Source organism: Cyprinus carpio, chromosome A20, assembly GCF_018340385.1.
Source record: "Cyprinus carpio isolate SPL01 chromosome A20, ASM1834038v1, whole genome shotgun sequence".
NCBI lineage: Eukaryota > Metazoa > Chordata > Actinopteri > Cypriniformes > Cyprinidae > Cyprinus > Cyprinus carpio.
The window spans coordinates 20608039-20626328 of NC_056591.1; the positions used below are offsets into that span (position 1 = coordinate 20608039).

The 18290-nt window shown below is 35.6% G+C and overlaps 1 protein-coding gene across 2 annotated transcripts; it reads left to right on the forward strand.

The window, feature by feature from the left end:
* Positions 1 to 329: 329 nt before the first annotated feature.
* On the forward strand, positions 330 to 16518 carry LOC109078224 (uridine-cytidine kinase-like 1). Of its 2 annotated transcripts, none has more exons than XM_042778072.1 (15): positions 330 to 484; positions 2496 to 2692; positions 3873 to 3979; positions 4470 to 4640; positions 6016 to 6087; positions 8400 to 8589; positions 8935 to 8996; positions 10212 to 10228; positions 12579 to 12677; positions 13289 to 13382; positions 13594 to 13656; positions 14007 to 14129; positions 14592 to 14699; positions 15052 to 15208; positions 15915 to 16518. In XM_042778072.1, exons 1-15 carry the CDS (start codon positions 399 to 401, stop codon positions 15989 to 15991), a joined length of 1623 nt encoding a protein of 540 aa, XP_042634006.1. In that variant the 5' UTR covers positions 330 to 398; the 3' UTR covers positions 15992 to 16518. The 2 variants fall into 2 exon arrangements, with proteins under 2 accessions (XP_042634006.1, XP_042634005.1); XM_042778071.1 differs by lacking the exon at positions 10212 to 10228 and adding an exon at positions 11113 to 11132.
* The last annotated feature ends 1772 nt before the right edge of the window (positions 16519 to 18290 follow it).

Genomic DNA, 18290 nt, shown 5'->3' on the forward strand with positions numbered 1-18290 from the left:
ACAATAAAAGGCTTTGACATTTCACAAAATTTTAAAAGTATTCAACAAATACATGGTTTTAACAGCTTTTTTGTTTGTACTGTCCTTAATGGAAACCATATAATTTTCTAATTCTTTCAATACGACAGAAAAAAAAAAGGTTTCTGATTAGTAAATTTATACCGATGAATATGAAACTTCACTAAAATAATCAAAAGATTAATAATATAGCTACGCTTCCCTTTCCATACTCTTTTCATATTGTAAAAAAACAAATATTACATGTTCGTATAACAAAAGAAAATTACATTCCAATTTGTTATTTATAAATCATTCGTTTTAACTAGGCGCCGGGGCCACAGTAAGCATGACGCAAACGCACTTCCGGACATGCGTTTTCGCGCAGTAGCGGCACCAACATGGCGATGACAATGAGGCAAAATGATGTTCAGGTGCAACAGAAAGAAGGAGAGGAGGATGATCAGTCGATATCGAGATCTGACAGGTGAGTAGATGAAGTGTCTGTGGAGCTCAGCTATCGTGCTAGTGTGATCGACACGTGATCCGGTTGACAAATAAAGGCAGCGTTGTGTTAATCAGTGGCAACAGTTCAGCGAGAGTCGAGGGTGTTTACACAGTGTATGTACTTCTGTTGGTTTATTTTGGTTGGTGAATGTCTAGAGCATAGATAATGAGCAGAACAGACGCGCTAGTGTTTCTGGAGCTGCTGGCGTGGCACATCTGCTGCTCGCGTCCATAGAAAAGGAGGCGTGTGAACAGGCGCTGAATTGCAGTTACATTTGAATGCTACTAACTTAGTTGATATTGTCCACTTTCCTTGTCAATAAGCAAAACTAACATTGCTGAGCTCTATTTGTTGTGTTTACATTAAGAGTAATTGAGCATAAGGTTTAAGTGTGTGTGTGTGTGTGTGTGTGTATGTGAGAGAGAGAGAGAGAAAGAGAGCGCAAGATAATTTATTTATTGTAATGTATACATTAGGCCTATAGGCCAAAAGTTTAAAAATTACGATTTTTTTTTATGTCTTTGAAAGAAGTGTCTTATCCTCAATAAGGCTGTATTTATTTAATAAAAAATAGGGTGAAACAGTAATATTGTAAAATATTATTACAATTTAAAATAACTGTTTTCTATTTGAATATAAAGTAGTTTAAAATATAATTTATTCCTGTAATGAAAAAGCTGAATTTTCAGCAGCCATTACTCCAGTCTTCGGTGTCACATGATCCTTCAGAAATGATTATAATATGCAGATTTTTCTCAGTAATTATCAATAATTTTAGGTGCACTGTTATTAATATTTTTTTCTCCTTAATGTCAATGTTGAAAAGCATTTTTGCTGCTTAATATTGAAGTAGATACATTTTTATTTATTAAGATTCTTTCTTGAAGTCTTTCTTGAGCAGTATGTATTTGAAAAGGTAATCTTTAGTATTACTGTCATTTTTGATCAGTGTCCTTGTTGATTAAAGGTATAATTTTTTTTTATAAATCTTAAAAAAAAAAAAAAAAACTTAGTGTATTGAGGTTTTCCACAAAAACATTAGGTTGCAAAAGCTCTTTTTAATATTGTTAATAATAAGAATTGTTTCTTGAGCACCAAATTAGCATATTAGAATAAATTCTGACGGATCACGTGACACTGAAAACTGGAGTAATATCTGCTGAAAATTCAGCTATGTCATCACAAGAATATATTAAAATAGAAAATGTATATTTTAAATTGTAATAATATTTCAGAATATATCTGATTTTACTCGATTTTCAATCAAATAAATGCAGACTTGATGAGCATAAGATACCTCTTTGAAAAACATTTAAAAATCATTATTATTCCAGACTTGGTAAGTAGTGTATATTGAGAATAAATGCATATTTCCATTGCCGTTTCACAAAAATTGATCTTATTCTTTGTATTCTTTTAAAAATAAAATCCAAGGGTCAGCAGTATGCGTACAACACATCACACTACATACAATATAATTTCATGTGAACAATGCTTAATCCATGTAAGCCTAGTCTGTGAGTCAAAGCAAACATCCTCCTGACCTTTTCAGCACTGCCATTGTGTAATGGCCTGTACCTGACGGTGATGATTCATTAGCGTCAGTAAGTGTCCAGTGTCTGTCCATGTGATGAGAGCCTTACTCAAACGAGGCTCCAGGTCTGCCTGAGCAGATGTGTGGTTTCCTGGACAGGATAAGAAGAAAGGTCTTAGTCCCTCTACCACACTAACAGAAACCATCACGTGAGCAGCTCTTTCTGAGGGCATCCTAAAGACCCAGATTCCCTCAAGCTCTCTGTGAAACAGTGTTTAATAGCAATGCTCAGGTCAGATGGGGCCGTTCATGATTTTAAAGGCATGTCTGATGGCAGTATAGACACTCACACATACCTTACACTCTGATAAATCATAAGTTGTTGATGATTGTTAATTGAGCATTTTTGCATTTTATTTTTAATATTTTTTTATATATATTATGTGTTTGTGGTAGTGGCGAGGATTCTCTCGATGGCCTTATGACACACAGATGTCCCTTGACCCCTTCGCTGTCTCCACGGAAACGGACCACCAGCCAAAGCAAAACAGAGCCTCCACTTCTGAGGACGAATAAGAGGACAATCTACACTGCAGGGCGTCCACCCTGGTACAATGTTACTGGGACCACCTTTAAAGAAGCCTTTGTCATAGGTACGACAGATATGCATGCCTTCTATTTGATAATGACATATCAAGTCTTGTTATGTAAAGTGCAATGAATTATTACACTTTTATAAAATTTTACAAAAACATTGCACAGTAAGACATTTGTTAGGAACATTAAGTGGGTATAATTTAGGTTTCATATTGTGTTAATACTTTCTACACTCATAAGAGATTACTGCGTAATAAAGCAGTATATATATATAAAATGGAGTATAAATTAAAACACTTGAGAATAAATGATTTTATTTCCTGTTTGCAAAATCTTTAACTACAGCGATGAGACATGAACTATGCACTACTGTTCAAAAGTTTGGGATCAGTAAGATTTTATTAAAATGTCTCTTATGATCACCAAGGCTGCAGTTAATTCAGTAAAAAATACAGTAAAACTGTAATATTAGTGGAATATCATTACGATTTAACAAACTCAGTTTTCTGTTTTAATATATTTTAAAATGTAGTCTATTCCTGTGATGGCAAAGCTAAATTACTCCAGTCTTCAGTGTAACATTATCCTTCATAAATCATTCTATTCTGCTAATAATAATGTGCATTTCCTGTTATGAAAAAGTCATAGTGATTGACCCAAATTTTTTGAACAGTAGTTTATATATCTTAAATTATTTGTGAAACTTTTCATATTGCAGGCCTGAAGGTTTACACTTCTGTGGTGTGTGAGAACACGAGTTCTGTCAGGACTGAGCTCTATGCTCATTAGCATGCAATCCATTACTCACAAAGAGCCTGTCGCACGGGCTACAATTTCACACTTGGATGTGCTCCAGTCAATTATTCTTTAAAAAATAAATGTGTGGTGTGAATGTCGTCCCTGCTCGTTCAGTCAGAGAGAAACTAATAAATCCACCCAAGTGGAATGATCTTCCCAAAGGTCAGAGGAACAGGGAGACGAGGACGTAAGAACACCGAGGTAGTTTTAAGTAACTTTAGTCCATATAACAACAAGAAGCTTTTTGTTATTCCCACTGGTTTGTACCTTATTTTATGTAGTGTTTTCGTTATGTCCTTTTATTTTGGAGATCTATCTGATACTTAAAACTTCAGTATCTGAAAATGTAGTGGTCAGCATAATGTCTATCTATCTATCTATCTATCTATCTATCTATCTATCTATCTATCATAATTAATGCACTGCTGCGTCCTGCAGGTTTGTGTGGTGGAAGTGCCTCTGGGAAAACCACCGTGGCCAATAAGATCATAGAGGCTCTTGATGTTCCTTGGGTTGTTCTGCTCTCTATGGACTCTTTCTACAAGGTACTTCACAACTGTGTTACAGAGGACCCAGCTGCAATACTTCTGCTTTGAACTTCCTGTCCTTTAAAGTGAGGAATTTGACTCCAAATCCAATGACATGTTTCATCAGTGGTGGTGTTATTGCTCCTAGTTGCATTGGCAGACCACTGTGCCATTAAAGTGCTTCAAATGAAACTTCTTCATGTGTTATAACCATTGAAGCATTAATATAATTAATTGCTCTTGCCCCTGTTGGGTGTGCTGAAACCCTAAAGGATCTACTCATCAATCCTTATTTGATTTAATGGCATATCCTCCAGCTTATTAGTGGTCTAATTAAGTGGTTCAATCATTCAGTCTGTTTCTCTCTCTATGGTGGGAAGTCTACAGGGAAATTTCATTAAATAGTGTGCCGTTTTGTTGTCGTCAACCTCAACTTTTCTGCATCACTGAAAACAGTGTAATCTTTACTGTTTTCTTATTTCAACTTTCTTTACTTGCCATCTTGCAGGTTTTGAGTAAAGAGGAGCAGGAGTTGGCAGCTAGAAACGAGTACAACTTTGATCATCCTGATGCCTTTGATTTTGAACTGCTGGTAACTGTGTTGAGAAAACTAAAAAAGGGCAAAAGCATCAAAGTGCCAGTATATGACTTTACCAGTCACAGTCGTCGCAAGGAGTGGGTAAGCATGTGTGTGGTTGTCTGGTTAGTATGCATGAGCCTGTATATATTGCTTATTATCTTGTTTTCTCCTCCAGAATAACTCTGTGTAGTTTCTGCATCCCTAGCATTACCAAACAGAATTGCAAAAATAATTCTGCAATTTAAACAAACATTGTATCACAGGGGAAATAAACCTACAAACAGTTTACTTACAGTAGTCATATTAGGTTGGGATAGGATAATTATTTTTTTTAGCATAGAAAAATACTTTAGAGTAATACTTTATTTCATTGTATCCTTGTTACACATTACATGTACTTATGTAGTAATAGGACTTACATAATAAAAGTACCTGTGTAATAACAGTAAATTATTCATAATTACATGTAGCTAACCCTAAACCTTTCCCTAACCCTATGGTTAGTATGTTGTTAATTAAAATTGCAGCAATGCTAATGCAAGTGCAGTGTGTGTTCTAATAATGATCTGTAATGCTTTTTTTGCCACATTATTAATTAAATAGACTGTTACACAATATAGTGGAAGAATATTAACATCAGATTACCATGCAATATAATTCAGAAATTGCAAACTTTACTGTGAATTAATGTTTATTTAGATTAATTTACTTTCTAAACCTGATTAATATACTCCAAAACCAAACACTCTTATAAAGCTGTCAAATTTCACCCTTTAATTGTTAACTGAGAACAATGTTTAAGTTTGCTTTTATTATTTACAGGTAATTTGCATTGTCGTGCCTGATAGAAATAAAGCAGTAGCAGTAACTACGGTTACTTTAGACACATATTTATGATTCCTTATGATGTGCGCTGCTTTTTATCTTCCTAAAATTTAAGTTGCATGAGGTTTTTCTCAGTAGTTAAATGGGTTGTAATGTTAATGAGCGATGAAGTGAGATCTCTGGCACTGTAGGGTATACAGGCCACTTGTGCTTCTGATCAATACTGAATGAGTGGCCATTGATGGGAGGCCTCGTGATAGTGCATTAATGTCTTAATGGGATCATGACACCATCAGGGTTCCCCTCATTCTGAAGCAGGGAAGCATGGAGGAAATGCATCACCGCACACTTCCACAGTTTCTCCCTACACTGCCTCAGTTTATTGACATCATATTTGAAATTGAAAAAATGTTAAAGCATTTTTCTGGGCATTTTGTGTACCTTATTTCTGTGTAATTTGATCAGTTAAGGTGTAAACCAGATTTTTTTTAAATAAATAAAATTCATTATATGCTGTAATTAATTCACAGACTATTTCATCAATAATTTGTACGTTTTCTTGTATTAGATTAGATTATAACATAACATTTTTGATATGTTGTTTTCTTCCTGGTCCTTTAATATTCTCTGTTTATGTTCCTCTGTGCAGAAAACAGTCTATGGGGCCAACGTTGTGATATTTGAGGGAATCTTGGCTTTTGCCAACAAGGAGCTTTTAAAGGTAAGCCTCTTATTAAACTTGTCACACTGGACATTATATAAAAGTCTCAGCTATCACCTTTAACTGGGATTTGTGATATCACAAAGGGCTTTCAGTAAAAGATAGAAAGAGAGGAAAAATAATGAAAAGCTTAATAGCCTGAAATATAGAAGAGCATCATGGGAGACATAAAGCAGAGAGGGGAAAATGGGGGTGTAAAAGATAAGGTCAAATGAAAAGAAAGATAGCTGTGTAATGAAAAAAAAGAGAAGATAGGAAATATTGTGTATTTTATATTCCCACAGATTAGTTATGGGTACTGAATGACAGTAAAACAAGAGGTACAGTCTGCTTATTTTTTCATTTGAATTTGGGGTGAAATGTTCCTGGAAATTTCACAGTCTGGGGTCTCTGCTGCTGAGTAATGGATCTCATTCCCACAATCCGACTGGGAAGATGTGATGCCCTGTCTATGCAGTCTCTGTCTCTCTCTGCAGCCCTTCATATACATAAAAAACCCATTAAAGGTTAGCTAGATAATGAGTTCTAGTTGTCTCTTCTATCATTTAAGGCAGTGGTTCCCAATCCTGCTCCTGGAGAACCCCCAACACTGCTTGGAGCAGGGCTCCAAACAAAAAAAATAGATTAAGGACCCCTATTCTTCACTAATGAGCTGATGAGTTGAATCAGGTGTGTTTGAATAGGGAGACATCTAAAATGTGCAGGGTTGGGGGTTCTCCAGGACCAGGATTGGGAACCACTGATTTAAGGGAACAGCTGCATCTCTGGATGAAGAATAGATATATAAAATCTTTGCACAAGAACTCTGTCCTCCCCTTGTGTTCTTTTCCTCCTGCATCCTGTTGTTTTCCTCAAACAATGAAGATGACTGATTCTTCTGTCTCTCTAATGGTGAAGAGCGTCCACAGGAAGTGAATAGGCGGTGTTAATCTACGCCTGCGTTGATGGTTCCCTTTGCTTCGTTTCGATCCTTCCTTGCACGTGGTGTCTGGAAATCTATACAAATTAAAATGGGAGTTATTGTGTACGCATTGGCAAAGCAGTTCATCCTGACATGATTTATGAGCACCGTGCAGCAGAACGAATTAAACTCAACAAACGGTAGACGTCATTCGGCTAATGAATGGATCAGGGTTTTCAGTTGAACTCTTTTCATCGCAGGCCTTTGTGAATACAGTGACAGCTCACCTCCATTTTCATTTGAGAGATATTCAGGAAGGAAGGATGAGCAATGACTTCCTGTCCTTTAAAACTTGATATACACTTGACCTTTCACTCCATTCATGTACGTTTCTTGCACGCCTACACACAGAGTCTTACAAGTTATGCCTTGTCGTGTTGGCAGGGCTGCTGGCACTGCTGTTTAAGGGTGTTGGATTGTTTATTGGTACTCTCAAATTTAATGCATTTGCCATATCATGTGGGCTCACTGAATGATATTTTAGCGTCAGTGTCAGCACCAGCGGTACATCTTGGCTAGTTGGCGTCACGCTGCACTACATTGCTTTGATTTATCCTGACTTCCCCTTTGCTGAGCAGCTTTTATAAAATTTCTTATCCGTTCACTCCGTTGAAAGATCTCATACGTGTTTTCAGTAACAGGAACCATCGAGGAGAGGCAGTAGTAGATCCTGGACAGATTGTGTCTGCCTTGCAAGATTTTGTCACTTTGGAGTGGAAAACAATGAGGGTTATTCATCAATGGTGTATGCTTCTGTAGAAGTTGTTGGTGTGTGTTTTTTTTTTTTTTTTAAATCTTAGTTAAACAGCAAATATCTAGATGAAGAACTACACTATTGTTCAATAGTTTGGGGCTGGTGAGGTATTTTTTTTTTTTTTTTTTTTTTAAAGAAGTATCTTATGCTCACCAAGGCTCTGTTCATCACAATTGTGAAATATTATTACAATTTAAAATAACAATTTTCTATTTTAATATTTTAAAATATAATTTAATCCTGTAATGGCAAATCTGAATTTTCAGCAGTCATCACATTATCCTTCAGAAATCATTCTATTATGCTGATTTGCCGCTCAAGAAACATTAATTAGTAATATCAATGTTAAAAACGATTGTGTTGCTAAAATGTTTCTTGAAACAGTGATACATTTTTTTTCTAGATGTTTGGATGAATAGAAAGTTCAAAAGAACAGCATTTGTTTTAAATAGAAATCTATAAATGTGTTTTCTGTCACTTTTAAACAATTTAATACATCCTTAGCTAAATATAAGCTGGAAGATGGAAGCTTTGTCTATAACACATTGTCAGTTTCTTGATGTTTGTGTTGTATTACTGTTTCTGTGTGTCTTTCAGCTTCTAGACATGAAGGTATTTGTAGACACAGACTCTGACATCCGGCTAGTCAGGCGACTAAAAAGGGACATCACGGATAGAGGGCGTGACATTGTAGGCGTCATTAAACAGTACAACAAATTTGTCAAGCCAGCGTTCGAGCAGTACATCGAACCCACTGTGCAGGTTGCAGATATTGTGGTCCCAAGAGGTATGTGAAGTTGGAAAATGTTAAAACTGCCAAACATTTTGTAAGATGTCATAGACTATTAAGCATATTTTACCAGACTGCCTGTCTTTAATATTGCTATTCAACATTTATATTCAGAAATTTCATTAAAAGATGATTTAAAAATGTTTCACCTTGGATTTTTTTTTGAATTTCTGTATAAATATCGAACTGAAAGACCTTATACAGTTAGCCTTTGATGCTGGTATGGCAATAAATAATTACCGTGAAACCTTCCTAGTTTGTTCAGGACTCAAAATTATGGGAATTTGTGTCTGTGAAAGTGAAATGGAGATTATAAAAGTCCCCTTCCGTTGTATTCTTCAGGTGGAGAAAATTTTGTAGCCTTGGATCTGATTGTTCAGCATGTTCACAGTCAGCTGGAAAAGGTATGTAATAAAATGGTTCCTCATTCTCATCTGTTGGACACTGAGTGAGAATGATTAGTTGGTCTGTGCATAAAGAAGTGCTGAGAATGGCCAACGTGCATGTTGTTATCCCTGCTAGATGATCCACATGCTTCTAATACACACAAATGTTGCATGCGTGTGCATATGAAGCCCATGCCATGGTATAAGCATAGTTTGCTCATGGTATAAGTATAGTTTGCCCTCTGGTGGTCATACTGTACCTGTGACACAAGATATTTTGTTCTTAATATTATATGCATTGGTTAAAACAAGAGAAGGCGAGGCCAGAAATCTTGATCTTCATTTAACAGTCCATCCTCGCCTTTATAGTATTATAAAATTAATTTGCAAATGTAATTTCTGGCACAATATTCATTGGGAATCCATTGGGAATTGATTGGATCTTGAAAAAGTGGGCATTTCATACCATAATATTGCCCTGCCATAATATTGTGAATTTGCTAAATCAGTGACTAAATAGCCTTTTGCCTGTTGGTTAAAATTATCCACTCTTTTCTTTGGAATAGCATGCTCTGCTGATTCAGACAATATGCTGCTGAGAAACCAGGAAACAAGCAAATGTGTAGACAGTTTTGATTTTATGTTTATATTTTAGGTGCCTACCAAGGTAATTATTAGAAAGACAAAGATGTTAAAACTAATGAACGTTTGCTGAGTGATGTTCGTGTTCATATATTGATGACAGATGTATTTCACAGAAAGGGTTTAGAGCCTTTAGAGAAGAATTTATTTCATTTTTATTTCATTAAAGAATCACCCAGAAAAAAACCCTGGTGTAACCTCAAAGCAATGTAAAATTTAGTACAATGGAAAATGTGTTGTCTGTAAAAGTGTTTTGTCTAATCAACCCCGTGAGTCCACAGACATATAGTAAGACTGATAAAGACAGTTAAATCAGGCTGAAACATTTTCTTTTCAGTGTTGGAAATAGAAGCATAAATGTACATTGTATAAATCTGTATCAGGTTAAATATAGGATGTAAGAGTAGCTGATATTTTCCCAGTATACCATGGAGAGGGTGAGGGCTGACTGTTTGGAATGGCTTTTCAGAGTGAATATCTCATTTCATGAGTTTGTCTTTTTTTCTTTTCTTTTTTTATTCTTCTCCTCCCTGTGTGTGTTTGTAATGAAATACTTGCTAAACCCTCAACCGACTGCTCTAACCATCCCAGCGTGAAATCACAGTGAGGTATGGCTGCTTTTCCCATCATTCCTTTCCATCTCTCTTTCCTACATTCTTTAAACCTGTGCTTCATCTCTCCTTTCTTGTCCTTAAACCTGCAGAGATGCAAATGGAGACAAAAGGAAAAGCTTAGCCCTGGCTATGCTCTACACTAAACAAATAAAATGTTTAGTGTGATTGAGGCTGCAGTATAAATGGATACACAGCCTCGACCGTATTAAAATCTCACTGGTATAAAATCATAGCTATAATTGAAACAGCTAATACACTACCGTTCAAAAGTTTGGGGGTGGTATTTTATGGGAAAGTATCTTATGTTTAATTAGCCCAATGTATTTTTGTATTTAATGTTTCCTTGCTGAATAAAAGTGTTAATTTCTTTGAACGGTAGTGCTTGTTTTGATTTTTACTTTCATATTTTGGCTGAAATGATCTATAAAACAAAATGTTTAAGTGGAGACTGTATGCTAAGGACCTGAATGAGTTGCACACAACTGATGTAAAGAAAAAGAATATCATTTTAAAGAAGCTTTATAAACACTATAGCTGGACTTTGTGCCTTTTGTCTCCACCTCCACAATGTTATTTTGATGCTGTTGCTTACACAGGGATGGGTCTATTTCAGTGGTTTTCAGATACTGTGCAGCCTGTGAAACCCATTGATAATGCATATGGTCTCATTACTGAGACGTTTGTTGTCATTTGATTATTTTATTCAGATTCAGTTGAAAAACCACTGATATACTACCCACACCTGAGCTCATCTTGGCTGTGATGTGCCCGTCTGTTCTGTATAGACTTTAATCAGGTCGTGTTCTTTTCTCCCCCTCCCTCTCTCTTTTCTGTCTCGTCATCATTGTCTCCCAATGAACATTTATTCCCTTCTTCAGAGGAAACTCCGCTGGGATATGTGAGGATAAATTCTTGCATCCTCTCGCCTTTCTTTCTTCTGTTGTTTTCTTCACTTTCATTTTATAATTTTCTTGGGTCCATCCTCTGCAGTATACTTCCTCACTTGATGAACACATGTTCTGCTCTTTTAGTCCTTTTTTTTTAAATTTTTTTTAAAAAATTTTTTAGCATTCACACTATCAGTCCATCACAGTGTCCTAACCAGTATTGACTGAAAAGCGACAAGACATTTTGTCCATCACATGGTTTCTATTTTTGTGGCATTGCCTAGGTAGAAATCTGATTGGTCCAAAATCCCTGTACATATCTTCTAATTGGTTATCATCATATCATGCCAAGGAGCAGTTTTGGGTTCAGTGTAGACAAAGTACTTGTCACGTCACACTGGTTAGGATGTGGTGTCTTTCTGAATGGGAATGAAACTGGCAGCCACAATGAAGGACATTTAGCAGCTACATATATTGCATGTCTCAAATCAGTCATTAATGTGGGTTGTTGTACACTGTAAAGGGCAGTGGTGGCTCTCTCCTTGCTAAGATTTTCACATTTACAATATTGTAATTAAATGAACTGTCCAATACCATCTAGTTGGTATTAAGGTTCCCCTATTATGCCATTATGCTATTATGTTTTGGGAGTGTCCTACAATTTTGCAAATCGTTTACATTCACATAAAGCTAAATTACACACTGCATGAAAAGCAATATTCGAAATGGCATAATAGGGACACTTTATCACAGTATTTCACTGTTTAAAGAAATTGTTTACTCTAATATTAAAACTGTCATTTACTCTATCTCAATTATGATGTTTTTTCTTTCTTTTGCGATATACAAAAAGAGGTTTTTACGATGTTAAAAAAACAGCGTGAAAATCCTGCCTTTTTTGTGGTCTGTGAAAGAGAGAAAGGCATATGTGTCTTGAACGAAATGAGTGAGTAAATGATCACAATTGTTTTTTTTTTAGTTGTACTGTTTCTTTAATGCTTGTGCATCAGATCCTTTGTTGCAAAACCCTTACTTCTCTCTTCTTCTAATTTAGAGGCCTGTTCACACCAAGTCTGATGGTTCACAATGATGACGTACATAGAATCCTACGATATTAACAGGTTAATCAACATATAACCCAAGTCAATATCTTATTGGTCAGTGAGGTTTCTTTTTGGGGTGAAAGTGATTCATTCATGAAAATTATGTAATTGTTTTATTTTCAAATGTATTCATAATTGAAATCCTGACTTGAAGTGAATGGGCCTTGACTTTACCTTGACCTATTACCATAACACTTTAAACTCACATCAGCTCTTCAAACCATATTCACACTGGGAAAAAGTCAAATATTGTTATATTTGTCTATTTTCCATTAACAAAAAGTGTGGTTTCTTTTTTGTTTGCTTGTGTGCACCTTGTGGAATGTTTATGCCTCATATCCATGTGCTCTATAGATCAGCCTTGGCATCTGCCCATCAGGGTCAACCTCTACCCGAGACCCTGAGTGTCATGGAGAGCACCCCACAGGTCAGAGGAATGCACACTATTATCAGGTATTATCAGAACCTTTTTATCACACTATTAAACAAACTTGCTTATAAGAGTCATGTGTTGTGAATTGTACTGCTTTAGTGCTGCATGCTTGATTTTACATGGAGCTAATATACATAACATAATAGAAAGACGTACTGGCATCATTTCACAGACACCGTACATATCAGAACGTTAGCAAACTGCTAGCTCGCAGCTCAGATAATGCTGTAATTTCAATAACACTGTTATAGAATCATTAAAATTGAACTGGATATAAAGTTCAGGTTCAAACTCCAAAATCATAACAATTGTACACTGCACAATATACACCTTGGGTTACTCCAGTGTAGGTGTACTTTATGTCACATATAAACGAAGAACAGAATTTATCAGCTAAATGATTAATTGTGCATTAAAATGAGTTTGGCTTCTGCAGGCCAGCAACAGCTTGAGTTGTGTTTGTACGTTTCGGGCCACTGATTTGTAATTAGGTAATTAAAATAAAATAGGGATTGTTTTCTCACTTTATCTAAACTCTCAGACCAGTGGTTCCTGTATATAGTATCATAATCTCTTCCAAAACACACATCCTCTCTGTTGTGCATTACTGACTGTGTCCCCTGTGCTCCAGGAATAAAGAAACCAGTCGGGATGAATTTATTTTCTATTCAAAGAGATTAATGAGGCTTCTCATAGAGCACGCCCTGTCCTTCCTTCCTCTGAAGGTGAGTGGACCGCCATTAATGACCAACTATGAACTTTTAAACTTGATGTTATGAGCTCTGGATATTGGTCATAATACAGTGATACATTCGAGTGTCAGGCAGCGCCCCAATGGACAAATTACATTTTTATCGTGTGAAGTGAAGCAAGTCTTCATTCAAGATTAAAGCACTTGTTTTATATAATTTTAGTTATTTTGTCTTTTCTCTTTAGCCGGTGTCTGTTGAAACTCCTCAAGGAACTGTATATGAAGGAAAGAGGCTGAGCGGGAAAAGGGTTTGTTTATTTGGAAGATTAAAATGAGTTACATATTTTTGTGAAAACAATTGCTGGGTCAAATAAGTTATCTTGGCTATTAATTTCTCAAATCATTTGGTTTCTATGGAAGCCTGTTTTCACCACAGAAAAAGATAAAAGTAAAAGCAAACTTTTATTTCAATTTAGACTTTTTCTCAAAATTCTGCATTTGTATCTCACAATTCAGACTTTTATCTCACAATTCTGTTTATATCTTCCTATTCAGACTTTATTTATTTTTTTATTCAATGACAGAAACACGTTTCCATAGGTATTGCTATTATCTGTATGGCAGGACTTTATAGCTGTTCTCCTTGTTTGTTTGATAGATCACTGGTGTGTCCATTTTACGGGCAGGAGAGACCATGGAACAGGCCTTGATGGCTGTTTGTAAGGACATTCGACTCGGAAAGATCCTCATTCAGACCAATCATGACACTGGAGAGCCTGAGGTATCACATCTTCACCCATCCAACTGACAGACACATCCTTAAACAAGCTCTGATTAAAAAGTTGTCTGTGTTATCATGTGTCCTTGTGTTCTCAGCCTTGGTGAGATGGCACGGATGATTTACTCGTAGCCTGCTAGTCAGGTCATGGTCTCTTTCACTGCTGTGCTTAGTCAGATTTGATATCTATGCCTCTTCTCACCTGACATATAACATGTGTCGCAATGTACATGATAAACTCGACCGCTCTGTGCTGATGGATGTCAGTTTGCAGCTATTTTTTTGTAAGAGTGTTATGTAGAGCTAACACAAAAACCATATTCACTCTGCAAGTTTGACATACTACTATCTATTATGACCGGTGTTATTTTAGTATTAATTATATACTATTATAGAATTATATAGAATATAAAAACCATTGTTAGTCTGTAAGTTTGTCTTATTACGGTCTAATTTCCTCCTCAGCTCCATTACCTTCGTCTTCCCAAGGATCTCAGTGAGGATTATGTCATCCTGATGGACAGCACTGTGTCAACGGGAGCGGCAGCTCTCATGGCTGTCAGAGTCTTACTTGTAAGTCACCTCAGCAGACAGGTCATATTTATTTCTTTTTAAGTAAATTTCCCAAATGTTCACAGATGTGGAATATTTTTACGTTTCATGGGCATTGTGGAGTATTTTGGCTCCTTTTAAGATGTATAAGATAAATTTCAACATCTCATTATCCTGAATCTCTAATAGAAGTGATAGGAGATGTGAGCCCTAGAACTGACGGTGTTATGTTATGTTATGTTATGTTATGTTATGTTATGTTATAAAAAAAAATGACACAAAATGTGTAATTGCATTATAGACCTTGATATCCCCATTAGTTAGTGCTCAGTATAGTTTAAATCAGGGTGATTTATGAACTCATCTGTTCCAGGATCATGATGTCCAGGAGGATAAGATCTTCCTGCTCTCTCTCCTCATGGCGGAGATGGGCGTTCACTCAGTGGCCTACGCCTTTCCCAAAGTGCGCATCATCACCACTGCTGTGGACAAGAATGTCAACGATGAGTTTCACATCATTCCAGGGATTGGTAAGAGCAGTTTGATTAAAGCAGTAGTTCACACAAAAATTAAAATTTACTCAACCTCAGACCATCCAAGATGTAGATTAGTTAGTTTCTTTATTGGAGAAGATTTGGAGAAATTTAGCATTACATCACTTGCTCATAAATGGATCCTCTGCAGTGAATGGATGCTGTCAGAATGAGAGTACAAACAGCTGATAAAAACATCACAATAATCCAAAAGTCCCTTAAAAATCCATCCCCTGTTGTCCTTTCACATGAAAATCCACTGACATATTTGTTTAAAACGGTTTTGGTCCAATTGCATGTGTAAACGGTGATTAATCTGTGCATATTTCTTTACTGATTCAGAGATGAAAAAAGCAATATTATGGATAAAAGAACCGTATTTTAGCTGGAAGCAATGGTATGAAGTTAAATTTGATGAACTGGAGTCATGTGGATTAAGTGTGGATTATTGAGATGTTTTTAAGAAATGTTTGGACTCTCGTTCTGGTGGCACCCATTCACTGCAGAGTATCCATTGGTGAGCAAATGATGTAATGTAAAATTTCTCCAACTCTGTTTCAATGAACGAACAAACTCCTCTACATCTTGGATGACCTGAGTGTGAGTTTCAGCAAATTTTCAGTTTTGGGTAAACTGTTCCTTTAACAAAAATGAAGAAAAAACAGGACTCCCCAAATATATTGTAATTGCAATTATTTTGCAGGTAATTTTGGGGACCGTTACTTTGGGACTGATGCTCCTTCAGACTGGTATGAAAGTGATGAGGGGATGGACTACTGAATTTCATCAAGACCTGTATGTGAGCAACTGTATCTGCAACTTTTAAGCACTTAATCTCATATGATTGTGGACCCATTGCCCTGCCCTATATAAGCATAAGCCTCTTGCTGTCGATTCTTGCAAAACTGCGTCCTACATGTGAGTCGATTCTCAATACAGGTCAGATTACTGCTCATTAGCTTTCCTTGCAGTGCCCACATGACCAGCACAATTTAAGAATTTTTCATTAATACTTGAACTAAGAAATGATAAGAGTGGAATAATAAGGGCACACCACAGTTTCTTCATGGGAGTGTTTGAAATGGCATGCTACCAAACTATCTTGTACTGTTTTTCAGTAGTATGAGTATACAGTATATACTGTGTAGAATACAGTATACTGTATGTAATTGATTGCAAACACTGCTCATACTCAATGTTTGTTAACTGGCTTCATGTGGTCTTGACTTGACTTTGATCAGGTGCCAGGACTTTAGGTGTAAAATACTTGAGTAATTTTACTTGATTACTTTACTTAAGTATCATTTTGGGATAACATTACTATATTTAATTACAATTCAAAATATATTGCTATACTATTACTTCATTACATTTCTGGGGGAAAAAACAGTAATTTTTACTCCTTACAATTTCATTTCATCTTAAAAAGTACATTACAGTTTTATTTTAACTTATGGACAAGAAATATGGAAAACAGAAGTTCAAATGTGTGTGCTTGATGTGAGAACCAATGATCATTGTTTTCATGCATCAAGCACACACATTTCTACTTCAGTTGTGACTTTCATCAAGTAAAGGTCTGGCTTCAAAATTTTACTATCAAATCTGAGGAAGAATATTGAGGTAGCAAAGTGTTTAAATTAACATTTTATGTTAAATAAATTGTAATTTGTTTAGTGCTGTTCTTACCAGGTAGTGGATATTATGTCATTATATGACACAATGAGCAGCAGTTAAGACTGTCAATGAGTATTTTTTTAATCTTAATAATTTTAGGATTTGCTTATTAATTAATCTAATTAGTCACAAATAATTATCAATATTTGCTGAGAAAAAAAACAAAAACTAAATACCCCAAATAAACAATTAAAAGTTTAATTATCCTCCTTAGACAGTGATGTTGAATAGACAACACAAAAAAGTGGCCTTTTAAAAATGTTAATGTATGTTTTAATTCTATGACTCTCCTCATTAATGCAACACATTCTTGTATTCCGTCTGGAATATGTTTTAGCCTCTGCATCACATCTTGCTATTCAGAGGAACAGTTCACCCAAAGATTAAAATTCTCTCATCATTTACTCACTCTCATGTCATCCCAGATGTTTATGACTTTCTTTCTTCAGATGAACACAAGAAAATAATGCAAGGGGACGGGACCTCTTCCGAAACCACACACCATGGTCAAAGTTAAAATATTGGTATTTGTATTTTTTGTGTTTATGCTTTCACTTAAGAATACACTGATTCATTAATGGGTTTTATGAGTTACTGTCTGTCATATTCATTTTTGGACGTCCCATTCACTTGCATTAAACAGAGAGATGGTTTTTTTCTAAAACTCTTAGTTTGTGTTCATCTGATAAATGAAATCATATATATATATTGGATGGCATGAGGGTGGAAAGGATAGAGTTTCTGTTTAATCCCCTTCCCTGTGTGTGTGTGTGTGTGTGTGTGTCTGTGTTCCACTGTACTGCATTTTAAATGTTGTTGTTGCACTAGATGTATGTGTCTGACCTGTGCATTTTGTTTCGTTTTCTCCCTTTAACAAAACTTCTGTATATCTGTTAGAAAAAAAAAAAAAGTACTTCTACTTTTTTAATACTTGAGTACAATTTAAAGTTGTACTTTTTTACTTTTACTCAAGTATGTTTTTGGCCAGATACTTGTACTTTTAACTGAGTAAAAATTTCACTAAGTATCTGTATTTTTACTTGAGTAAAATTTTTCAGTACTTTTTACACCTCTGAGCATATATGGCATACATGTGCATTTGAAGTGCTTGACCAAATTGACATTTTATACTAAATGAACAAAACACATGCCTGGTTCAGTTTAACCTGCCTTTAATAATATTGCAGCTTTGCTAAAAATCTGCATAAATGTTACTACCTTAAATAGTAGCCCAAGCACAAATAGATATCATTGTTTGCTGCAATGCTGCAATTCTGCTCATAAACAATACATATGTTGTTTAATTTACAATTACTTTGTTGTTTTGCCTTTTTTTTTTTTTTATTGATTGGTGTCTTGAAGGCGATACTGATGTGAAGTGCCAATCAAAATATCAGTCTAC